The sequence below is a fragment of the Suricata suricatta genome, chromosome 9 (assembly GCF_006229205.1).
Source record: "Suricata suricatta isolate VVHF042 chromosome 9, meerkat_22Aug2017_6uvM2_HiC, whole genome shotgun sequence".
NCBI lineage: Eukaryota > Metazoa > Chordata > Mammalia > Carnivora > Herpestidae > Suricata > Suricata suricatta.
This window is the reverse complement of record NC_043708.1, coordinates 121,145,931-121,172,385: the sequence shown is the minus strand read 5'-3', so window position 1 is coordinate 121,172,385 and position 26,455 is coordinate 121,145,931. Positions and strand designations below refer to the sequence as shown.

The following is a 26,455-nucleotide window of genomic DNA, read 5'->3' as shown; positions in this document are numbered from 1 at the left end:
ACGCGCGCCGTAGGGGCGTGTGCGAGCGCGACCCCGGAGAGCCCAGGGCGCAGGCGCGCCGCGGGTTTCGCGTGGACTCAGCGGGGCCCCGGCAGCGGGCTTCTCGCCGGTGCGCGCGAGTAGTGGGCCCCGAGGCGGACTGGGCAGAGAGTACTCTGAGCCGGGGTGGCGGTGGGGTGAGCTCGCGACGTCTTGAGGTTGTTTGCTCTGCTAGTGTCCACGCCCGCTGGACGAGGTGCTCGATTCGCCTTCCTTAGCTAACGACTGGCAAACGTCACCTGGTTCACACCTGAAGTGACTGCAGTCAGAGGCGGGCAAATTTGGGAAGTTGGCCACCATTTATACGTGCTGGTTATGTATGTTTAGAGGTTAAAAACTACGTTGTGCTCGCTACGCTGCGAAGGTTTTGATGACGTACTTGATTTCATACTTACGTGCTTATTTACAGATGAAGAAACTGGCACAAACCCAGTTGGAGAAGTGACCCCACCCCCACCCCCAGGGTGTGATAGGCAGTCCCCAAAGACCCCAGTTCCTTGCGTTGCTGACCTGATCGGTGCCCAGCTAGCATCTCTTTGTGGTCAGCTAACCAACTCCTTAAAGACATGCATTACTTCCAGAAAGTTCCTCAGAACCTGGGAGAGGACAGTAAGTATACCTGGCAAGTATTTAGGTCCAGGGGACAAGAACCCTGGGATGTGAAATGAGGGCCCAAAGCATGGGTCCGTCCCTGGTGAAGGCCCGTCTTGGAGAGGGGAGCTGCACCCCAGTGCTCCTGCTCGCTGCGTGCTCAAGGGGCAGACTGCACCTATTTTTGTCACAGCATACTTTATTCTGTGTTGTTGACCTGCGTTCCGCCTTTCCACCCACCTGGCACGAGTTTCATCTGGGGGTCCTCTGGCTCCCCATTCCCTCGCTAGCCGGTTTTGGTGAATGAAATGAATATATTGAATGGTGGCTGGCACACAATAAGACCTCAACAAACGTTACCTTAAAAATTATATCACACAATTTGCACACCTTTTAGCACTATACAGGTTTGATATAAAATGCAGTTTTGAATTTTTTTAATGTTTTTTTTATTTATTTTTGAGAGAGCAGGGGAGGGCTAGAGAGAGGGAGACACAGAATTGGAAGCAGACTCCAGGCTCTGAGCTAGCTGTCAGCACAGAGCCCAAAGCGGGGCTCAAACCCACCAACGTGAGATCATGACCTGAGTTGAAGCCGGACGCCCAACCGACTGAGCCACCCAGGCGCCCCTAAAATGCAGTTTTGTTTACTAACTTCAGGATGCTAAATAGTAAGCGTGTTGAGAAGAGAGAGCATGTCTTCCATGTATTTTGAATTGCACAGCACCTAGCCAAATAAGCACCCAATAAATACTTTGTGATTGATTGCTAGATTCTCTACTAAATACAGCTATTTCAGTTCGGTTCTGAGCAGTAAGGTATTCCTCTCAGTTAAAATAAAAAATCCATTTGCATTGTGAAACTGACTGGAGGGAAGTGCATTTAACGTGGAGTCAGGAGCCCAGAGGGGCCAGCTCTTACGCCCCACCTCTCTTAATAGACTACACACCCCAACTTCGAGACAGGCACCTTGTCTTCCCAACGGGAAGAGCCTATACTTTACTACCCCAGCAAGAGAGAGGACGAGTCTCTCTTTGCTGCAACAGCCCAGCCAATGAGAAGCTGCCACAATTCAGCCAAAGAGAAGCCACTAAACTTCAAGCTCCCAGTTTACTCCAGTGGGCTTTTTGATTATAGCAGCCCTTCCCAGTTCCCCGCCACCACCTTTGCTCTGTGAAAAAAAAAAAAAGCAGCCCTCTCTCCTGTGTCCTCCAGACTTGTGTATGGTTTTGCCCTAGCTTACCTGTCCCAAATTTTAATGATCTGCTCTTTCCGAATGAATCCATTTCTGCTGATAAAATAACTGACAGTTCTATTTTTAAGGTTAACCAAGTCAGTAATATGTTATCTCATCAAAAAGCAGTTAACTCTAGGGGAGCTGCTTACTGTGGTACAAGCCAATGGCTGAAATACTGGAAACGCTGTGTGCTGCATTTTATATAGGAATTTATTTTTTCTACAGATGAAGAAGGCTCAATTGTTCACTAGAAGCATCCAAACAGCAACTCTGAACCTACACTGCAAGCCACAATAGATTCCACAACACTGAATTTGACGTTTAGAGTCCTTGGTCAGGAATCCAATATTTAGTACTAGCTGCTGCTTTTGTGGATGTTGGTTAGTTAAAACAAATTAAGTGATGATTCCAATTTTGGAGATAAAGTTTCAGTGTGAACTTTAGTAAAACAACTGTAAAAAATACCTGAGGTGCCATATTACTAGAAAATAAGGTTTTCTCTTATATTTAAAAAGGCTTTGCAGATTTTTATTTGAAGCCTGTTGTTTGAAAGCCCAGTCTCAGCAGCAATATCTCATAATCTTCATATCCCAGTATTTCCCCTCTTTCAATGAATAATATTTTCCCATTTAAGTCTTTCAAGGCATTTAGGAAATTAAGAATTTCCCAAGCTTGTCCTCTTACTATCTTCAGAGACATTAAAGAATTAAACTTGTAATATCAGCTACTCATTGTCTCCTTTCTCACTGAGCCCATCAGTCGGTCAAAAGTTCTCAGAAGTACTAAAGATAATTAAGAAAAATGTACTTTTTGGGGTCAAAACAAGGTTACGTAGAGGCAAGAACAAGAAGGATTTCAAAAGTCTTCCTCAGCATTTAGTGTACGTGATTTCTTGAGATTCTTCAATCTCTCAATGGCAGAAGTTACGGAAATCTCTCCATGAATTTTGTTGTCTCTTGTTCGAACATTTACAGCATTATTTGTCTTTTCCTTTTCTCCAACCACTGTGTAAAAGAAAGGGAAATAAACCTATTTTAAATAAATTAGATAATAACTATTAAGTCAACAGTCACATGACACATGTCCTGTTGAGTTCTTCTTCAGTATTAATCACTAATTATCAGTCTAAGACTATGAGGTCATCCTCGGATAGTAAGTCCCTTCAAAGAAAGAATGACTTCTAATCCCTTCTCCTTATTGTCCACTTGCAAGAACATGTATTTTCATTGTGGGGTACAAATCAGAGCAGGGAGAGCTTACAGACCCCCTGACTCCAAATGACATCCAGGGAGGCACCAGACCCGCGCCCAACCAGACAACCAGAATTTTCTGGACTGCAGATAAAGTTTCTCTCTAGCGCCCCTTAGTGGAATGATGCCACAGTCTGCAGGCTTGTTTCCTGTCATGCAGAAGGAAGAACCAGGTCACCAGTTAGGGGCAATAAAGTAGATATTGAAGAAAAGCATAAGGAGCCAGAGCAAAGTAGGGGCCAGAAATGAAGAGACTTAGTTGACCAGCTTGCTCCAAATACGCTTCTGATGGTTTGGCTATTTAACTCTACCTTCCGTGTCATGAGATACTTCATGACACTTCCAAATAAATTCCATCTTTGTCTAAGTCACTGTGGTAGTTCTGTCACCAGAAGGAGCCTGATTGAAACATCGCAATACCTACTACACAATCAAATACGTTCAATGACAAATGACTGATAGGACAACCCTATGAGTATTTATTTTCCCTTCTTCAGAATCTTTCAACTTACTGGAGATGACAGTATCACGCCTGGAGGAGTACAGTATTGGTTTCTCTTGATTTCTGACTCATTTTGAAGTCAAAATTTTAGATGCTGCATCCAAGGACTCACATGCCTTCAGGACACTTTTTCACTGTAATTCTTTTCTTTTGATCATCTTAAATTTGGAACCTTTCCCACTCATTAGTTTAATCCCAAAGATGTGTAATAAATCAGAAAAGCAAAGGAACATTTGAGCCTGCCACATGGCTGAAACATAAAGAGTGTAATTCGACTGATGTCATCACTTCACAGTTTTTGTTGTGTTGGTTTGAAATATTAACTACTAACAACTAACCAAAAACACTGTGGACTGTTCTTTGTGTATAGGTAATAATCAAATTGTCTTAATCACATAATTATACCATGCTCATGTAGTTATACTATATTGACATAGTTACACCATTTTGTTTTTTGGAATTAAAGTGAAAAAACAGGCATTTGAGAAAATATAAACTTAAGTTACCCAAAATGAAATTATACTGAGCCAGCTGCGCATTTCGTATTTTCTTATTTAGTGTACAACTATGATCTAAGTCAACGTCGGCCATGAATCCTTCTTCAAAAAATGCACTGGATACCTACAAGAAAATGAAACACTTTCATTATTACAATATTTATGGTAACCAGCCTCTGAGAGGACCCACAGGGTCCTCACCTTTTGTATTCACACCTTGTGTCATCTCCTCCACCTTGTACCAGGTTGCTCCATGTGACCACAGAGAAGGGCAGAAGGGAGCGTGTGTCACTTCTGAAATGAGCTTAAAGACTGCAGCGTCCCTGTCTTTAACATCACACCCTCTGGGGAAACCAGCTGCCATATTGGGAGGACATTCACGGGACCTTTGAAAAAGCCCGTGTGGTGAGGAACCGAAGCCTCCAATGCTGATGTGACTGAGCCACAAGGCTCTCTTGAGGGGCACTGACCCAGAATCGCACAAACTGCTCCCAGATTCTGACCTCAGAAACTATGATAATAAATGTTGTCTAAGGCTGCTAAACTTTGGAATTAACTGTGTTGCAGCAATAGATAATATAAGCATCTCCCTTAGCAGAGCCATGCGGAGAAGAATAACTTCAGTATGAGAGATGTTTTAAAATCCCAATTTATTGGGGTCCCTGAGTGGCTCAGTTGGTTGAGTGTCTGAATCTTGATTTCAGCTCAGATCATGACCTCATGGTTATGAGATCGAGCCTCAAGTCAGGATCTGCACTAGGCGTGTAGCCTTCTTGGAATTCCCTCTCCTCCTCTGCCCCTCCACCTGCCCCGTGTGCTCACTCTCTGTCTGTGTGACTGAGGAAAATAAAAATAAAATCCCAATTTCTCAAAAACATTAGGAAATAAAATAGTTCTGATCCAGCTACATAGACATGATTTAGATGTTACTTTCAATTACTGAAAACATGGGTTGCTAAAGTAATGTATTAGTTATGCAGCATTTTAAGGCATGAATAATATTCCAAGTCAATAACTGTTTCAGACTACATGCCGAGATTACTATGTACTTTATATTGTCTCTGACTTTACCTGAAGTGCATATTTTTCACAAGTTGGCCCCACAGGGATGACCATTACCTGACGAGGAGACAGCCAGAAAGGCCTGAAAAATATATAAAATATATATTTTCAAAATCCAATGATGATCATCTATTATGTGATTTTAAAAATAACCAAAGGTTTTTTTTCAAGTAAGATTTCACGAGCAAGCAGATTCAGTAGAGTGGTGTGGCAGTAAACTACACCGTACTAAGAGCTAAAAAGCAACAGTGTAGACAAGAGGAGAAACAGGATTATGGGAGAAAAGGGAGGGAAGACCAGGGCAACAGCGGGGAGGAAGCGCTAACCATCACTTACTGTCCCACTGGGCACCTGCACTGCTGAGCACTCACCCCAGAGAAACGGAAACATGTTCACCCAGAAAGATCCCCTCTAATGTTCATGGCAATTTTGCTTATAATAGCCCCAAACTGGAAACACTCCAAATGTCCTTCCATGGGTGAATGTTCACACAGGTGCCTCCACACCATGGAACGCTATCAGCAATAAAAGGGGACCAACCACTGATACTTGAAACCAGTTGGGTGGACCTCAAGGAAACTCTACTGTGCGAATAAAGCCAACCCCACACAGTTGCTCACTGTATGATTCCATTTATGTAACATTTTTGAAATGACAAAATCATGGAGATTTCGGAGAACAGATGAGTGGCTGTCAGAGGATGATGAAGGAGGTCTGGGAGGAGGTAGGGAACAATAAAATGGTAGCACAAGGAATCCTCATAAATAATAGAACTGTCCTATATCTTGACTGATGCTGGGCACCCTGATGATAAAATTTTATAGAACTAAACACACAAATCCACATCAACTGGTAAGACCTAAATAATTAAATAAGGCTGGTGGACTGTATCAAAGTCAATTTCCTGGTCATGATACTGTATAGTTTTGTAAGATGTTACCATTGGGGAAACTGGGGAAAGGGTATGCTGGACCTTTCTTGGTTACTTCTTACCACTACCTGTAAATCTAGAATGATCTCAAAATAAAACGTGTGTGTGTGTGTGTGTGTAAAGTTGGGTATAAGTAATGTTTATTGTGGGAAATATTTCTTCATCAGCATTTTGTTTGAAGGTGAAAGGAAATGCAGTGGGGACTATTAGCTGGTGACACTTTTTGAACATATACATTTATATGTTTATTCTTAAATTACAAAAGCAAAATTTAACCATGACTACTGTGAGTTCTTGGGGAGGCTTCCAGTGCAACTCTGGCAGGTGTCTTGAACTCTTGACCAATGAGCTGCAGAGCCTGTGCCCCGAGTCTGGGCAATGCAGGACGGCACACTGAGTGCATGGCAGCATCTCCTGATTCCACTAGTGCTTTTCACCCCTACCACTCTAGGGCAAGATACCACCATCTCCCACCTGTGTTAAAACTATTTAAAACAGAATCAACTGGAAAGAACTATCGGCAGGTTAACTCATACTTACATAGCGTGCATACTCTTATCTATGTTTTCGTCTTGTCTGTAACTTCAACAGCTTGGACACCCCCATGATACCTAAGTACCCTTCTCTAATATCACAAATAAAACCTCAGGGATACACACAGACTCTAGCTATCCAGGACCTTTTGAAGACCCTCTCCTTGGAGAATTTCCTACTTTGTATTGCCTGCTCAGAAATTTCCTTTCCCAGCTTCCCTAGACATGTTGGAGTCCAGGCATGTGATCTAGCATGGGCAAGCATGGCATGTTGATTTGGGACAGAGTGGTACCCGGAAGGAGGTGCTATCTGGAATCAGTCTGGCAAGGGTGGTGCAGAGACATGGAGCTTTGGGAGGGACCTGATGCAGTGACGCCAGCAGTAGCATCCAGTGCCCAGTGTCAATGGTGGGAGCTTTGGGACTGTGCCCAGCGACAGCAACACTGGACTAAAATAGAACTAAGTTGTAAGAGCAGATCCCAGTTCCTTTTATTTTTTTCTTTTAAGTTTATTTATTTTTGAGAGAGAGAGAGTGGGGGAGGTGCAGACAGAAGAGGACCAAGGATCCAAAGCAGGCTCTGCACTGACAGCAGAGAGCCTGATGTGGGGCTCGAACTCACAAACTTTGAGATCATGACCTGTGCTGAAGTTGGATGCTTCAGTGACTGAGCCACCCAGGTGCCCCTAATTTCTTAAACATACAGCGGGAGGTAAAGATGTCCCATGTGGTTGCTGGTCTGCAGCACTTCCACATGCCATAGGATGCGCCATCACAAGACATGTGACATGGGACCATGCAGCTGCTGCCTTGACTGCTAATAAGCAATCCCCTAGTAGCGAATCCACAATCTCAGCTCAGTGACCTACTTCTTTTGCTAAAACATTACTTCCATGGTCAAAAGCATTACTGTGTTTCTGACAAGTCAAGTCTCAGTAAGTATTGGCAGAGGTGCGGCAGGAAAGAAGAGCTAAGCAAAATCCAGAGTTGGTATCTTTGCCAGCGAAGACAAGTCCCTGGTCCTCTCATGATGAAAAGGATCCAGAAAGCTGACTGTTCCCCTCAGTTACAGTTCCATATGGGCAATCAGGATTGATCACTACTGATTGAGTTCTCCAAAGAGGCACAGCCAGACGGAACTTGGTGAGGCTTGTGCTGTTGAGCCCATATCCCCTAGTGGCTGCTTCATTCATGAACCACTGAGTGGCCACTAAGGGAAGAAGGAAGCTGATAGTGACCACAGAATGGCTCTTCCTGTATTTAATATTAAAAACTCCTCACATGAGGTTTGGAGTGGGCGCCATCACCTTCATAACCCATTCTGAGCAAACATTCATGTTCCTCTCCCCCAAATCTACTTGTCATCTACTTTCTGACCTAATTACTTCTAAGTCTCTGACCTTGTGGCCAGAGCAGTAACCAGAGCCCAGGCATCAGTGGAACTCCATACCTCTGGCCTACAGGATGTACCACTCAAAGGAGGGCATTTCCCTTCCACACTTCATTCCTAATTGGCACCATGCTACTGTAGCTGTCTGTCCTCAATACGTTTGCACCAAAGTATTGTTCAGAGCCATCGTGAGCCAGGTTTAAATGTTTTTCTTCCAACGTTGACTGGGCGCCCCCACGAGGTAAACAACATGGGCTGAAGGAGGACGGCCGTACAGCAAGAGGCGGTATTCCCAGGGTCCTAGATGAAACTAGATCTTTGAAGGGCTTGGAATAAGTGAAAAGAGAACTCTTTAATTCTACTGAGTTTCCAAAAAGGTAAATGATGCAGTTTTAAGTCACTGTGCCTTTGTTTTCTTTGTTTTGGCTTCCTGATCCGGCAGACTCAACAAGAATTGATTACATGCTTTGGATACTTGCTAATTATAAGGCAGGAGCACCAATTTTTTCACAGTGATCTTATCTTGTTATACATGGTATCTGAGAATACCAGAGAGGGGCCTGGGTGGCTCAGCTGGTTAAGTGCCTGACTCTTGGTTTCTGCTCAGGTCACGATCTCGTGGTTTCGTAAGCACGAGCCCTGTGTCAGGCTCTGTGCGGCAGTGCAGAGCCTGCTTGGGATTCTCTATCCCTGTCTCTCTGCTCCTCCCCCGTCACACTGTCTCTCTGTCTCTCACAAAATAAATAAATAAACTTAAAAAAATAATAATAGACAAATAGCTTTTTTTCCATATCACTTACCATTTCCCCCCATAGTTTTCTGAGAGAATGGCTATCATTCTCTCCACTGACCCCAAAATGGCTCGATGAATGATCACAGGGTTCTTCTTATCATCTCCATCCTTGCTAAAAATGAAAGTATATATTTATGTATTTTCTTGAGATTTGGTAATAACTTTACCTTCGGACCTTATACTTAAAAGTTATTTTCCTGAACTAGGTAAAACAATGTTTGCCTCATAAATCATCTGTAAGCCTATAATGTGCCACTTATTAGAAATAGTAATATAAACCAAAGGGAAATGAAGTACATTATGTAGGAAAAAGCAAGATTATAATAGATCACTATTTCCATTGTAAGTCTACTGATTATTTTTATTCTAAACTACTGACTGAGATCAGTATACAGGTAATCTTGCAAATCATCATTTTTAAAAATCAACTTGATTTTGAGCCATGGCTTACTCTACCAGTACTATATCGAACAATCGTCAAAGACACTGAGGAAATAAGGAAAATGGATTTCTGCAGATGACATGATATTATGCATAGCCCTGAAAGACTCTACCAAAAAACTGCTAGAACTGATACATTCAGTAAAGTCACAGGATACGAAATCAATGTGCAGAAATCTGTTGCGTTTCTATACACCAATAATGAAGCACCAGAAAGAGAAATTAGGGAATCAGCCCCATTTACAATTGCATCAAAAACAATAAGACACCTAAGAACAAACCTAATCAAAGAAGTGAAAGACCTGTACTCTTAAAACTATAAAATACTGATGAAAGAAACTGAAGACTCAAAGAAATGCAAAGACATTCCATGCTCATGGATTGGAAGAACAAATACTGTTAAAATGGCTTTACTACCCAAAGCAGTCTGCACATTTAATGCAATCTCTATCAAAATACCAACAGCATTTTTCACAGAGGTAGAACAAACAATCCTAAAAGTGTATGGAAGCATGAAAGACCCTGAATAGCGAATGCAATCTTGAAAAAGAAAAGCAAAGCTGGAAGCATCACAGACTTTAAGTTACATCACAAAACTACAATAATCAAAACAGCATAGTACTGGCACAAAATAGACATACAGATCAATAGAACGGAGTAGAAAACCCAGAAGTGAACCCACAGTTATAGGGTCAATTAATTTTTAACAAAGCCAGATATAATATCCAATGGGAAAAAGACAGTCTCTTCAACAAATGGTGTTGGGAAAACTGCACAGCTACATGCAAAAGAGTGAAACCTGGACCACTTTCTTGCACTATACACAAAAACAAATTTGAAACAGACTAAAAAACCTAAATGTGAGACCTGAAACCATAAAAATCCTAGAATAGAACACAGGCGGTAACTTCTGTGAAATCTGTCATAGCAACTTTTTACTAGATAGGTCTCCTGTGGCAAGGGAAACAAAAGCAAAAATAAAGTATTGGGACAACATCAAAATCAAAACCTTCTGCACAGTGAAGGAAACAATCAACAAAGCCAAAAGGCAACCTACAGAATGCAACAAGATATTTGTAAATGACATATCCAATAAAGGGTTAGCATCCAAAATATACAAAGAACTTCTAAAACCCAACACAAAAATCTCCCCAAATAATCCAATTTAAAAATGAGCAGAAGACATGAATAGATATTTTTCCAAAAGAAGGGAAACATCCAGATGGCAAACAGACACATAAAAAGATGTTCAACTTCACTTACCATAGGGAAATGAAAATCAAACTACAATGAGATATCACCTCACACCTGTCAGAATGTCTAGAATTAACAACACAGGAAACAACAGGTGTTGGTGATGTGGAGAAAGGAGAACCCTCTTATATTGTTGGTGGGAATGCAAACTGGTGTGGCCCCTCTGGAAAACAATATGGAGGTTCCTCAAAAAGGTAAAAATAGAACTACTCTATGATCCAGCAATCACACTACTAGGTATTAACTGAAGGAAGACATATATACTAATTCAAAGGGATACAGGCAACCTGACATTTATAGCAGCATTACCTACAAAAGCCAAATTATGGAAACAGCTCAAGTGTCCATCCGTCAATGAATGGATAAAAGAAAGTGGTGCTCACACACACACACACACAAGAATATTATTCAGCCATAAAAAAGAATAAAATCTTGCCATTTGCAAAGACATGGATGGAGCTAAAATGTATTATGCTAAACAAAATAAGTCAGTCAGAGAAAGACAGATACAATATGATTTCACTCATGTGGAATTTAAGAAACAAAACAGATGAGCAAAGATGGGGGAAAGAAAGAGAGAGGGAGAGAGGCAAGCCAAGAAACATACTCTTAACTATAGAGAACAAACTGATGGTTACCAGAAGGAAGCGGGTGGGTGGATGCGTTAAATAGGGAGCGGGGATTAAGGAGGGCACTTGTGATGAGCATCAGGTGTTGAATGGAAGTGTTGAATCACTATATTGTACATCTGAAATCAATATCACATTTATGTGAATTAACTGGAATTTAAATTAAAACTTAAAATAATTTTTAAAAAATTAGTATATTGCAGATATACTACTAGACATTTACTAGTCTGTGTATTAATATTTATTTTTGTATTGCTAATGTTCAAATGACAAATAATTAGCATATTAGTACTACATTATTTATCCTCTTCAATTACTCACCTAACATATGTAAGGTTAAATCTCATTGGGAGTTGGAAGTCCAGCTGAATTGTAGCACATTGATGGTATCTGCCAATAGCGTCCTTGATTTTTATATCAATCTGTAAATTAAATGGTGTTTACTTAATGACAGTTTTTACTTTTCTTTTAAATTTTACTCTTTTTTGAGGCACAGGGTCTACTTACTTTAGGGCCATAAAATGCTCCATCTCCTGGGTTCGTCTTCCATGGTTTTCCAAATTCCACCAAGCTATTCTGTAGTTGCTTTTTATTTTTTAAAAGAAGAGAGTATTTAAAATTTCCACTTTGTTGTGCTTTTTTTTTGGCCACAGAGCTCAAAAAAGTAAGTTATTACAAATCTTCATTATTTTCTATTTTAGTTCAACGTATATTTATTGGGCATGTTTTATATCCAATAAACTACTGAGCAGAAGCTACATAAAGATGATTCAGTTGGTACTTGCTCTTCTACACACTGTAACTGGGGAAATTAGAAGATAATGTACTAAGTTGTTCCAGTGGCTTCCAGGCAAGTGGTTAGAGAGGGACTGCTTCACTCTTCTGCCACTTCCAGCCGCCTCTGCCCACACACTTCCCAGCTCTTTTTAGGTGAGGCCTTAACGCATTAGAAGGCATGAAAGCTTTAATCTTTCTCTTTTACTGTGTTTAGGTAGGTAAAAAGGCCAAAGGAAAGAACCTTGCCACTGGTCTCTTGATTTTCTTCCACTTCTGTATGTGTGACTGGGGAGAGGTGTTCTTTATGATTTATAGAGGGGGAGCAGGAGGCCCACTTGGGTCTCCAGCCTGAGCCACACACATTCTTTCACTTTAGCTTATAGTGAAGACCCTGAGCACTGGTGGTGATTGGGTACATGGAAGTATTAACAGAAGTGTCTTGGGGCCTTCTGCTATTCTCTTCGGATAGGAAGGGAGAACCTGTGCATTCCTAACTCCCTGCCCAGCATACTGCCAAACCACTATCCATGGTCTGTCATCACCTTGAGATCTTGGTACCCACGAAGGGGATGACAACTGAGAATAAAATGCTGTCAGAGAAGCCAAAGCAGTGGTGATGCCTGGGGGCCAAAGCCAGAGTAATCAGGAGAGCTGACTCCTGGCATCCCAGCAGGCTTTTCCAGGACCTCAGTCAGAGTGCAGCAGGAGGCTCTCTCAAGGGTCTGATCCTACTATAGGAACTTGCATTCTACTTAGAACTAGAGAGGGCCACCACCAAGGATGAACTTCACAGACTCAGGCCAGCCTCAGCCTTACTCCCTTTCTGCAAGGAGAACAGACACTGGAATATATTCCCAGAGAAAATGGGGCCCTGCTACAGCAGGCAACTAAGTGATGGAGAGAAGTTAGGGGCTCCCAGGGAATTAAAAAGCCAAAGAAAGGCCAGGTTTGGGGGAAGATCATAAAGCGCATGGCACTGATTCTCAGTGGGCCTCTGAGGACACAGTAATCTGAAGGCCTCACCGAAACAGTCAAGGCTAAGAAAGCTTTCAGTTTATGCAAGGTATGGGAGGAAGTGTCTGTCTGAGGGGAGACTGAACTGTTGCAATTCACATATGTGGACACTAACTGCACTGGCAGAGGAAAAATCAAGATCTCTTTCTCTCTCTTGCTGGCTTTCTATTCTCCTTCTCCAGGTACACCAAGTCTCTGGCTCCCAATAGCACTGTCAGTCTACATTGATTTGCTTGGAACTGTGATGTGGGGATGTAATGTTCTTAGGGATCTTCATGACTCACAGGATCTCTGGAAAAGTACGATGCAGGAGAGATCTGTTCTGGCTCTGTGGAGTTGGTAGATTTACATAAGTTCCAGTAGCAGAGGCCAGACCAGGTCTGCTGAAGCATCAGCTCAGATTCTCTTCAGACTTATTTGAGTGGGAACCCTGAAGCTGGATTTAGGTTAAATTAAAAATTTGGAGAGATAAAACATTCAACTCCCATTTCTTTTGGATTTGAACTTTCACAGAAAATGTTGAGTTTCTTTAGGTCACAGATTTCTTGATGAAACTTAATAGGAAGCAGGACTCACATCATTCAAATCTAGGGTATTTTTTGTTCCTGACATTTTGGTTATTTAGACAAGCTTGCATCTGATGGTCATGCTGTATAGCCCCCTAGTGATCTTTGCTGGATTCCATAACTACACACAATCTGAGAGAGGAAATAAGGTAAGGGTGAATTGCTGACCCAAGAACAATGTGGTCTTGGGCTGATTTAACTAACGTCTCTTTCAAAGCACTTCAGAGACTTCTGAAGACAAAAAAAAAAATTTCTCTCACTGATTCCCAGATCAGGGGTAGACATCATGGAAGAAATTTCCTCAGAGTGGAAGGATTCTCATCTCCTAAGGGAACAATCAGTCAGCTAAAAGAGGAAAAAAATGGTGGAACTGCCCACCCATTCTCCCCGTGCCAGGCCCACACCTGGTCCACCCACCTTTTAGCCCCCTGCGCTCGATGAATGGAGTAATGACAATGATGATACTACCACTACTATTAATAAAACCAACATCTAGCATTTATTGAACACTATGTGTGCCTGGCACTATGACAAATTCCGCATATAAATTATTCCATTTAAGCCCATCATAGCCTTATGAAGTAGGTGTAATTACCACCATCATCATCACCACCACAGACCTTAATGCTTCAAGACCTTCTATAATTCACTTATGGAGCTAAGCTCTGAAACTAGGAAAAAAGGCTCCAGAACCAAGCTTTGTGCCCTCATTTCCTTTTCCTACTTCCATGTGGCTAGGCAGGTAAACTGAGTCACCACCCTGGGCCAGGGTGTCTAATTTGACTTTCTTCCTCCATGCTACAGACACGGAAGAAGGTTTATTTAGGATGGGCATGGGGGCAGTGGGGAGGCAAAGTGCCTAATCAGATCTCATACCTAAATTGCTTCTACCCAGTCTCTGCCTGCCTCAGTACCAAATAGAAAACTAATTGTTACACTATCGTACAGTGATTCTTATTCCTTAGGATTTGTGTGATAAGCATCTATGAATATTGCATGAAGAGGTGGACCAAATGGCAGGTCAGGGCTCAGGCATTCCTGGGGCCATAATACCATACTCATTTCTAGTAAAATCTGACACAGGAGATGCACTATAGCCTTTTCATGTTTAGTGAGAAAAAAATAAGGAGCATGGTGAGTTCTTTAATCTTTGTTTTCCAAAGCTGACATGTGACATGTGAGTCTCTGGGTGCCTCTAGAGAGAGGATGGCACTAGAGGTTGTGACTCTGCAGGGGACTCAAGTATTGGGTGTGTGCATCTACACCTGTGAGTCACACTAAAATGGCTCAACTAGCAATAGCTTAAAATAAGCTACACACACACCAAGAGTGCCTGCAAATCAGAGGATTACTTGAAAAACACAGGAAACTAGTATTAGTGACTGACTTTGAAAAAGCAGAAATAAAAAGTATTTGAAACAAATGTAAGGTATTGTTATTATCACTGTTACAAAGAAAACTGGACAACAATCTGCATATTCATCCCATAACTTCCAACTGAAACATTTCTATTGCAAAGCATTACATCCTCCTCATGCAAGGTACCTGCAGTTGCTCAGGAGGTTTCCATGCTCACAGAAATGAAGGAGCACCTACCTTTTCAGCTTCATCCCATATCTCAATCTCTCCTAGGAAGTTTTCAGGCCTTGTTGACAAATTTAATTGAAAGGAGAAGCCAAATGTTGAGTAAACAGATTGTAAAAACTGCAAACACCCCTTTATTTCTTCTTCGATCTGAAATGAGAGCAAATGACATGTTCTAAATTGTTCATACCCAATCATATCAATTCCTAGCATTTAAAAGAATTCTCCACGTCAGATAGAAATAAAGCATGTTTTTACTATATAGTCAATGACACTGTTTTGGTTGTTCATCCATTCCTTACTCAAACACTCAGGAAATGTCCACCACAATCTGGGCATGAGCAGGCAACCAGCAGCTCCCAGTCCAGCGCAGGAGGTGGAAAAAAGAGCAGGCAAGGCTGCCTCACCATGAGCAGTGCCACACAAAAGGAGGAAGAGTGGCTGTCCACAGGGAGTGACAGCCGAACTTCGACCAAAGGATAAGGAAGAGTTCTCCCTGGAAAGCAAGGAGAGGGGCTCCTGGGGCAGAGGAAATACTGACAGAGAGGGCCCAGAGGACACAGGGGCAGGCTAGGGCAGGGCAGCTCCAGGAAGCTGCTGCGGGACCATGTTGTGCATGACAGGGAAGAGGGGCACAGAAGGAGGTTGGTAGGTGATCAGTCTAGAAGCAGACAGGGCCAGAGAAAATTAAGGGTCTTCCAAGTCAGGGTGATGTCTGCACTTTTTACCGAGAGCAATGGGAAACCAAGGAAGGATTCTTCAGCAAGAGACTAACACAATCCAACCTGTTCCTTTCAAGTATGGGAATAGATCAACAAGACTAGAAGCCAGGCCCATTGGGAAGCTGGTAGGGTCATTTAGGAGCGAGATGATGGTAATTTGAAACATAACTGCTGGAATGCAAGGGATTTTTGACATGCTGGAAATTCAGGAATGGGTAAACAAAAATTATTCAGGAATTAATAATACATTTAGGGAGAGCTATCAATAGGGCTCGTGGTTAACTGGACATGAGGAGTAAAATGTAAAGGGCACCTGGATTCCTGGCCTGGCCAGTGGACAGGATGTTGGTGCATCCCCTGAAAGAGTGAACAGGGAAGGCAGAGGCAGTGGTGTGGGAGGCAGAAGTGGGGGCTAATTTTAGACATGGCAAATGTGAGGATGCTTGTGACAGCCAGGCAGACATGTCTACCAGGTCCTGCCAGATTGAGACCTGGAGCTCCAGAGGGAGATCTGAGATGCGGGGGAGTCTGGCAGCTAGCTGAGCCTAGATGTAACTGAGGCCCCAGAGAGTGTGGTGAGATCAGAGCTGGGGGAAAGGAGGGCACATTTAAATGCAAACGGGATAGCTGCCCCCCAAGCCAGACACGTTTAGAAAAAGAGGAGACAGGCAAGGATCTGCGTTCTGTCACTATGGATCAGCTTGAATTTTTCAGGTTTTTTATCTATGGAAACATGTAGTACATGCTCTATTTTTGTCTGGCTTTTTTAACTCAACATAATTATTTTGAGATACACTCATGTTAGAAGTATCAATAGGTCATTCCTTATTTTTCAAAATTTACTTATTTTGAGAGAGACAGAGAGAGGGGGAATATCCCAAGCAGACTCCGCATTGTCAGCACAGAGCCCAGTGCAGGGCTTGGTCTCAGGAACAATGAGATAATGACCTGAGCCAAACTGACTGAGCTGCCCAGGCACCCCTACATCATTCCTTCTTATTGTTTAGTAGTTTTCCATTGTATGTATGTGCCACAATTTCTTTTTATTTCCACCTATTATTGGGCATTAGGGTTGTTTCTATATTGTGGCTATTTCAAATAAAGCTGCAATAAATCTTTGTGTTCAAGTCTTCGTATGGACGTGTGCTTTCTTTTTCTCTTGGAGAAGAAAAGGAGTAAGACAGCTAGGTCATACAGTAGGTATGTGTTTAACTTTTTTAAGAAACTAGTGAACTGTTTTTGAAAGTGATTATACCATTTTCTATTCCCATAAATGAGCCTGTCATACGGTGGGTTACACTGACAGGTTTTCTGACACTGAATCAGTCTCACATCCCTGGAGGCTAAACCTCAGTTGCTCATGATGTGGAATTATCTTTGTATATTGTTAAATTCTATTTGCTAATACTATGTTAAGGGCTTTTACATCTGTATTCATGTGGGATACTGGTCGGTAGTTTTGTTTGGTTTTGGTATTGGTTAATACCAGCTTCATAAAATTAACTGGGAAGTATTTTCTCCTCTTCTATTTCAGAACAGAGTATACAGAATTGGCACTAATTCTTCTTTAAATGTTCAGTAGAATTCTTCAGTGAAGAAATCTGACCCTAGAGATTTCGTTTTGGGAAGTTTCAAAATTATAAATTCAATTTCCTTAATAGTGACAAGGCTTTTCAAGTGATCTATTCCTATCAGGTGATTTTATGGTAGTTTGTACTTTTTAAGGAATAGCCCATTTCAACTAAGTTGTTGAGCTAATTTATGTAAGGAAGCTTATTATATTCATTTATTATGCTTTTGATGTCTTCAAGGTCGTTAGTGATATCCCCTATTGATTCTGGATATTGGTAATTTCTGTCTTCCCAGTTTCTTTCTTTGTGTTGAAGGAAGTTTGCCAATTTTGTTAATCTTTTCAAAAAACTCATTTTCGTCTCATTAATTTTTCCATTATTTTTCTGTTTTCAATTTTACTGATTTCTGCTCTTGTCTTTATTGCTTTCTTCCTTCTTATTATTTTGGGTTTATTTTGCCCTTCCTTTTTTCTAGGTCTCGCAGTAGGAGTCTAGATATTGATTTAAGACTTTACTTCTTTTATAAAATATGCATTTAGTGCTGTTTACTTTTTACCACTGCTTTTGCTGTGCCCCACAAATTTTGATATGTTATATTTCCATTTTAATGGATTATTTTAACCATCTATATTTAATAGAATATGTTAGGACTTAAGTTTGTCTTTTTTGTTGTTTATGTGGTTTCCTTCTTTAATTTTTTTCTTTACATTTATTTATTTTTGAGAGGCCGAGAAAGACAGAGCACAAGTTGGGGAGGAGCAGAGAGAGAAGGAAACACAGAATCTGAAGCAGGCTCCAGGCTCTGAGCTGTCAACGCAGAGCCCGAAGCGGGGCTCAAACTCACAAACTGTGAGATCATGACCTGAGCTGAGATTGGCCGCTTAACCGACTGAGCCCCCCAGGTGCCCCTGCTTCTTATACTGTCTTATTACTCATTTTTGTTTTCTTTTTCCCATCATTCTATCGCTTAATTTAGTATTTTTTAGAATTCCATTTTTATTTATCTATTTTTAGCATATATCTATCTGTGTATCTTTTTCCCCCAGTGGTTTCTCTAGGTATTACATAACAGTTGATTGATGTCATCATTTTATCACTTCAAGTACAGAAATCTTACATCCCTTACTCCATTTACAGTATAATTTTCTTAGCTATTTCTTCATACATATGCTGAGAACCATATCCGACAGTGTTATAATTTTTGCTTCAACCATCAAGCATAATTTAGAAAATTCAAAAGGAAAAGGAAAACGTATTTACCTTTCTTAGAGAACTTCCTACAGCCATTATTTTAAGGTAGGTTTTAATTTCTCCTTCATTCCTGAATATTAAATAATTTTGGATATAGAATTCTGGGTTGACAGTTCTTTCAGCATTTAAAAAGTATTGTTCAGTCCCTTCTAACACCCATGGTTTTTAGTGAGAATGGTTTTTTTCAGAGACTTCCTATTTCTTTGTTGAAGATTTTTTGTTTTTCATTTGTTTCAAGTGTGTCTGCAATTGCTTGCTAAGGCATTCTTATGATGGCCCCTTCAAACTTTTAGTTAGATAATGCTAATATCCTTGTCATCTCCACATTCATGTTCATAGATTATCCTTATTCATTAAGTTAAAATTTTTCTAGTTCTTGGCATGAATTTTGCCTTTTGATTTATAAAATTTAAAATTTGGGCAGTATAAGAGCTTTCATTTTATTTCAACCCTCTGTTTTAGCTAGCTGCCACAGACTTGGCTCCAACTGGGAGGCTGAAGTACTTCCTGGATACTGCAAAGCGGGAATAGACGGTCTAGGTTTCCCACTGGGGACCCATGAAAGCAGCAGGGACTCCTCATTACTGCTGGTGACGGTGGGATTTCTGGTTCCCTGCTAGGTTTCCTCTGATAACACCTTGGCAGGGAGGAGTATCCTGTTACTGTGGCTATTACTGACTACATTGAGTTCATGGCCTCATTACTGTGGGGTGATAGTAAAAGTCTTATCTCTCCACTAGGCCTTCTCTGACACCACTCAAACAGAGACACCTTGTTACTGCCAGATGAGGGTGGAAGTTCTAGGCCTACACGGTCTCCACTGATACTATGAGGTGTGTGGGAGGTCCTTGTTAATGTCCAGCAAGGACGTGAAGAATTGGTATTATTTTTTCTTCCAGTGCTTGGTAGAATTCACCAGTGATTCCATCGTGGCTTGGAGTTTTCTTTGTGCAAAGGTTGTCCCTACCAATTCAATTTGTTTAATAGACACAGGTCTAATCAGATTATCTACTAGTTCTTTTTTTTTTAATTTTTTAAAAGTTTTATTTATTTTTGAGAGAGAGAGAGAGAGTGAGCAGGGGAGGGTCAGAGAGAGGGAGACACAAAATCCAAAGACAGGCTCCAGGCTCTGAGTTACTGTCAGCACAGAGCCTGATGCAGGGCTCAAACCCAAGAACCGTGAGATCATAACCTGAGCCGAAGTCAGATGCTTAACCGACTGAGCCACCCAGGCGCCCCTGTCTACTTCTTCTTGAGTGGAGTTTGGTAGTTTATCTTTCAAGGAATTTGTCTATTTTATCTAAGTTGTCGAATTTACTGGTATAAAATTGTTCATATTATTGCCTTACTATTCTTTCATTATCTATAGAACCTGAAATAATATCATGTCATGTCTCTTATTTCTAGTATTTTTAATTTGTACCTTCTTTTTTTTCTGATCAGTCTGACTAAAGTTTATAAATTTTATTGATCTTCTCAGAGAAACAGACTTTGGTTTTTACTGCTTTTTAAATTTTTTTTTATATTTCACTGATTTCTGTATTATTTTCTATCTTATACTTACTTCTGATGTACTCTGGGTTTGTTGGTGTTTATTTTTTGTTAGGTGGAAGCTGAGGTTATTTTTTTCTGATATAGACATTCAGTGCTACAAATGTTCCTCTAAGTACCATTTTAATGGCATCTTATAAATTTTGATGTATTTAATTTCATTTGACATATATTTTCTAATTCCTCTTTGATTTCTTCTTTGATCCATGGGTTATTTAGAACTGTGTTATTTACTTTCCAAATATTTGACAATTTTCCAGGTAGCTTTCTGTTACTGATTTCTACTTTAATTCTCCTGTGGCCAGAGAACATATTTTGTGTGAAGTGAACCCCTTTAAACTTGTTGAGAATTCCTTTAGTCCCAGTATATGGTCTATCTTGGTCATTTTCGTGCACTTTTTAAAAAATGTACACTCTGTTGTTATTGGTTGAAGTGTTCTATGAATGTCAATTAGGTCAAATCATTTAATAGTAGCCTTTTTATGACAATTTTTATTTGAAGTGACCCGAAAACCTGAAAAAGTAAACTCACACTTCTATGCAATATTGAAAAAACAATTCTACCAAATCCCTTAAAATATTCCACTTAGTGTATTTAAGTTAATAAAACTGGAGGAAACTTAAAAGAAAAAAATAATAAATTTCATGATGAGAGATTACTGATCTATTACCCAAATTAGAGGATCACAAAATGTTAGATCTGAAGATTTCAGAGACAAGACCAAAGATCGTATTTTAAAGCGACTCTGAAACCAAAAGATGTCTAAGGCAACACACGGAATGTATGCCAACCATGCTTCACCCCGGATTACTGTTCACCTGCTCTACTGTGCAGAAGATGTGCGCGTCATCTTGCTGGAAGCGCCTGACTCGAGTCAAGCCACTTAAAGTTCCCGACAATTCATTCCTATGGAGAACTCCAAAATCAGCGAATCTGATAGGCATTTCCCTCCATGATCGCGGCCGGTGGGCAAACATTAGACTAGAAAAGAGGCAACAACACATAGCTTGTACTTAGCACAGCAAAGATTAAGTAATTCTCTAAATAATAAGTTACAATCAAGCCTCAAGACTTATAAACTTATTCTGAGTTTAAAAAAATCCTAGGAATCTTAGCTTGGGCAAACCAGGCAGTATTTAATACATAGTAGCAGAATATTTACTATTGAAGCTTGAAAAGATGTGAGTTCTTTGTGTGCAATCTTTCATTTATGCACGTGAGAGGGTTTTCTTTTTTTTAATACTTTTACATTGTAGTACTTGTTTTGCTTGTTGGTGGTGTTTGCTTATTTAATACATTCCATCAAGGACAGAAATTACATGCTGGGTTTTTTTCCCATAGGAAGTGTGTCTTGGGTTTTTCCCTTATTATTTTCTTTACTTTTTTTTTCCTCTTCTTTTTTTGGTGGTGGGGGTGGTTGTGTTTAAATGAAGTGCTTTTACAACACCAAAGACTTAATCATCCATTTCCTACATAAAAGGTAGCTACTTTTTTGCATGGACCTCAAGTATATTGTAGTATAGAGGTGGAATTTAAGGAAAGGTATTAAGCAGGCTGTGTTGTAGCTTATGGACAAGTAACAAATTGTATCATTTATCTTGAATGTATCATAGATAATCTGCTATATAACGATTGCCACTTCAGATAGCTGTGAAATTAGGTGATTAACTAGTTGTTACTTAACCTTCTAATTTCTGTATAAGTCTAATTACATGAAATAGAAGTTGGTGTTTTGATTTTTTACTTTGCTTTTCTGTTTGGAGTGTCATTGTAACTACTGTATTGTAAATGATGGAAAATAGTTGCATATGTTAAAAAAATAAATTGTGTTATATTCAAAAAAAATTAAAATTAAAATTAAAAAAATTTAAAAATCCTAGGAATTATTGAACCTTGAATTTATATCAATGCACAGCACCCTGAGAAAGAACCCTGTCTGTTATCTCTTCCGGAAATCCTGTTCCATATTCTTATTCACCCATTGAATATCCACTTACTGTGTACAATTCATTTGAAAGGCTACTTTTTGCCCCAAGTTTATTCATTTGGAGAGAGACAGAGAGAGCGAATGGGGGAGGGGCAGAGAGAGGATGAGAGAGAGAATCCCAAAGAAGCTCCGCACTGTCAGCATGGATCCTGAGGCGGGTCTCAAACTTCCAAAACATGAGAGTATGACGTGAGCTGAAGTCAGATACTTAACTGACTGAGCCATCAGGTGCCCCTCAAAGGCTACTTCTTAAGTGAAGCCCTCTTGGACACCTTCCTAGACAGGGCTTGGCAATCTCCCCTCAGGTCCAAGAACATCTGGAACATGCCAGTATTTTGGCACTGAACTTACTTTTTTTTTTAAACATTTTTATTTATTTTTGAAAGGCAGAGAGAGAGTGCAAGCTGGGGAGGGGCAGAGAGGGAGGGAGATACAGAGTCTCAAGCAGGTTCCAGGCTCTGAGCTGTCAGCAGAGCCCAACGCAGGGCTCAAACCCACAAACTGTGAGATCATGACCTGAGCCAAAGTCAGACGCTTAACCAACTGAGCCACCCAGGTGCCCCTGAACTTCAGTTTTTTTAAACTTACTGCCTACGTTTCTGCTCCTGCCCCATTCTGGTCATGAGCAGAGAAAATGAGACTGTGTCTTAATCACACCTCCATTTCTAGCTCCAAGCACCAAAAGCACTCAACAAGTGCTCTCTGTTCAGTAAAAGACTCCTCTTCTGCACAAACAAAACAAAATAAAACAAAAGCAAAACAAACAAACAAACAAAAAAACCTACTCCTAGCTCTCATCCCAACACCACTAGGCCACTGTAGTCCTACTTCTTTATTTCAAGTCATAAAAGTAAAAATTTCATTCCTACTTTCAGCCTTACTTACACTTGTAGCTGAAGTCGTAGGCTATAGGTTCCAATGGTACCTAATATATAATTGAGTTAAAAAGTTAACACTGTTTTAGAGAATGCAAAGCATTGGGGTAGTTTCCACCTTCTGTTTAAAAAGAGAGCAAACAGAATGTTTACACACCAGTTTTCATAAAATTAAAGGTAAATATATATATATATATATATATATATATATATATATATATATATATATATATTTATATATTACATGCTATCATTGTAAAGTTGTATTTCTCTTTACTGAATTGTATTTAGTCTTTACTGAAAAGAGCAAAGAGTTTTCTTCGGTTGGTTTTGAGGTTCGACAGGTACCTTCTAAGGCCAATTTACTTGAAACTATGCATGCTGATGATACAAAACTACAGCCACGGGGGTATTTTTTGTGGAGAATCTTGTCTGTTCACATCCTATTGTGAAATACGCTTGTCTTAAAAAATTGAATTTGCAAACCACCTGTATGATAACTACATTTGTTCACAAAATCTAAGACAACATGGTAAAATGTATCACTATCTTATGTACCACTAGGAAGGAAAATAACCCATTAATTGCGTTATGACACAATGCTAAGATGCCCCCAATTATATGATATATACCAATTTCAGGAATGTTGAAATGTGAGAGGGGTTGGAGAGGTATCTTAAAATCAATGATTCAGTAACCTACTCATTATGACCTCACTGGTGTTGTTTTAATCAACACAAAAACAGTATATGAGAACTAAACGTGTGGTGCCAGGCTGGCTTAGTCAGAGGAGCATGTGACTCTTACTCTCGGGGTTATAAGTTCAAGTCCTGCATTGGATGTAGAGATGAGCTAAAAATAAAATCTTAAAAAAACACAACTAAATGTTCTGCAAATATGTGCATTTGAAGTATATTACCATTACAAAGACAAATACAATAATTTATTTTTTATGCTGTGTTTTATTTATTTTTTTCATTCACCAATCAGTTAGCAAAGCTAAATATATACAATAATATATTTACTCTTAAAATATTTTGTTTGAGTCGAGTCTCTGGCTGCATCTAGTACTTTCCTTTTTTTTTTATTTGCCCCGATAATGTTATTTATTTATTTATTTATTTATTTATTTATTTATTTATTTTTATAATAGTTTATTGTCAAATTGGTTTCCATTGAACACCCAGTGCTTCTCCCCACAAGTGCCCCCCACCATGACCATCACCCTCTTCCTCCCTCCCCCTCCCCCTTTAGCTCTCGGTTCGTTTTCAGTAAAATTGATATATAATTCTGCCTCTAAGAGGCACAAAAACTAAACGATTTCCAGCTGTCATTCCACACGTGTCAAAGATCAGATGTATCTTAAAGAGTAAATGCATTCTCCAGAATGAAATAACTTGGTAAAGATGTCTGCTAGTTACCACTCCTCAGATTAAAAGAATCCCTTAACTTCAAAAAGCAAAAAGTAATATTAAAAGCTAACAGTGATAAAGTGTTCTGTAATCTCTGATGCAAAGACCTGCTTCGTTTAAAACTTTTTAAGGTTTATTTATTTTTGAGAGAGAGATAGAGCAGAGGCAGAGAGAGAGGGAGACAAAGAATCCAAAGCAGGCTCCAGGCTCTGAGCTGTCAGCACAGAGCCCGATGTGGGGCTTGAACCCACGAACTCTGAGATCATGACCTGAGCTGAAGTCAGATGCTTAACCAACTGACTCACCCAGGTGCCCCAGATCTGTTTCATGTTTAGTACTCACCAATGCCCTGGACAGTTCATGGGCTTAAGGGCGAAAGTGTCCTTTTCAATATCAAAGGTAAACATGTTCTCGCTGTAATGCTGCCAGTGGCCGGAGGTCTCCCAGAGCCTGCTGTTGTACACGTTGGGAGAGAGCACCTCTGTGAAGTCACGGCGGTGATATTCCTCCTTTAAGATAAACGTGTTCAATGTTAAAACGTGGCACGACAGATCACAATTCCTCGCGAAGTAACACTAGGTGTGAACATTTTTTAATTTGGGATTATGTCTGATATTAATTCCTAGTTAATGTACCCTTACTTTTAGGTGTGGTGCTTTCTGGGTCAGGAAAGGAAGATTAATGTTCTCACAGTATAATTTTCATATTCAGTATCTTTATTTTATAGTATACAATAGTATATAGTCCATGTTCTAATTCTTTGAAATTAGTAATTGAAATTATATATATCTATTATATGTAATATTATATATTATGTATTATATTATTATGTATATATAACCTTTCTGTAACTACCAACTCCAAATTCCTTCTACATTCTAGATAAACAGTAGGGTTTTCTTCTATTACTTAAGAGGTAGAATAATTTCATAACTCAACAAGCCTGAATGCTATATAGCATGCAAATTTACTTTTGATCTATTTAGTTTTATTTTATTATTGTTTCTTAAAGTTTATTTATTTATTTTGAGAAAGAGAGAATGAGGAGGGGAGAAGCAGAAATAGAGAGGATCTTAAGCAGGCTCTGTGCCGTCAGCACGGAGACCAACGTGGGGCTCAATCCCACAAACTGTGAGATCTTGACCTGAGCGGAAATCCAGATTGGATGCTTAACTGACTGAGCCACCCACGTGCCTCTGATCTATTTACTTTTAAATAGAAATGAAGCTGAGAATTTTAATTTATAACATATTAAGTGGTTGAAATATATAAAGTCATGAGCTGGCTTCTCTCCCTCCCTGTTAATGGCTTCCCTAATTCAATCACTCAGGACCGGAAAAGAGAGCCAACCAAAGTACTTACTTTATTTAACTTTTTTTCTTCCAAATACCAATCCAATTATATTTGTTGCTGGTTTCCTAGATTCTCACCATTTGTTAATCACTTAAGGAATATCTGGTACGAATCTAGACCACCATATTTTAATGAAGCAAAAAAAAATTATTTCTCCCAATTAAAAAAGTCTAAAACATGATATTTTAAAATTACTAACACTTAAAAGGATGCTGTTTGTTACTCTTTGGCAGAGCGTCTTTTCAGCCGCTTGTGGATAGCTGGGGGTCAGCCATTCCGTAAGCTGCTTTACCTAGCCTTCATTTTTACTAAATGAGAAAGTTTTAACAAAAGTATAGGTCATTACAAATGGCAGTAATTATTTTGTGGCTGTGTCAGATACCTCTATATATTCAGATTAAATAATGTCCCCAATATTGAAGAATTGTTTGTGTGCTTGCTTGTTTGTTTTTACTAGAGACTATTTTAAAGCTTGGCTCAGAGACCATGATCAATCGATTTTTAAAACCATGCTAGGTACAACTGCTAATCATGTTAGCAATTCGTGATTTTAAAGTACGTCCTATGAGGGGAAATATCACTATGTCTACCACTTACCTGGTTTAGCAAAAACCAACTATTCCTGCCAACTGCATGCCTCATCT

The 26,455-nt window shown here is 39.9% G+C and overlaps 1 protein-coding gene across 1 annotated transcript in view; it reads right to left on the bottom strand.

Annotated features, from left to right (window-relative positions):
* Nucleotides 1-2,058: 2,058 nt before the first annotated feature.
* Nucleotides 2,059-26,455, bottom strand: part of TARSL2 (threonyl-tRNA synthetase like 2) — a 58,907-nt gene continuing 34,510 nt past the window's right edge. The window contains exons 11-19 of the mRNA XM_029952505.1: nucleotides 24,801-24,967; nucleotides 21,003-21,165; nucleotides 15,101-15,238; nucleotides 11,655-11,732; nucleotides 11,469-11,569; nucleotides 8,831-8,935; nucleotides 5,187-5,259; nucleotides 4,125-4,239; nucleotides 2,059-2,870 (exon numbers count right to left, since the gene is read on the bottom strand). Coding sequence (XP_029808365.1) covers nucleotides 2,722-2,870; nucleotides 4,125-4,239; nucleotides 5,187-5,259; nucleotides 8,831-8,935; nucleotides 11,469-11,569; nucleotides 11,655-11,732; nucleotides 15,101-15,238; nucleotides 21,003-21,165; nucleotides 24,801-24,967 — 1,089 coding nt within the window. The 3' untranslated portion in view covers nucleotides 2,059-2,721. The remainder of the gene's footprint in view (nucleotides 2,871-4,124; nucleotides 4,240-5,186; nucleotides 5,260-8,830; nucleotides 8,936-11,468; nucleotides 11,570-11,654; nucleotides 11,733-15,100; nucleotides 15,239-21,002; nucleotides 21,166-24,800; nucleotides 24,968-26,455) is intronic.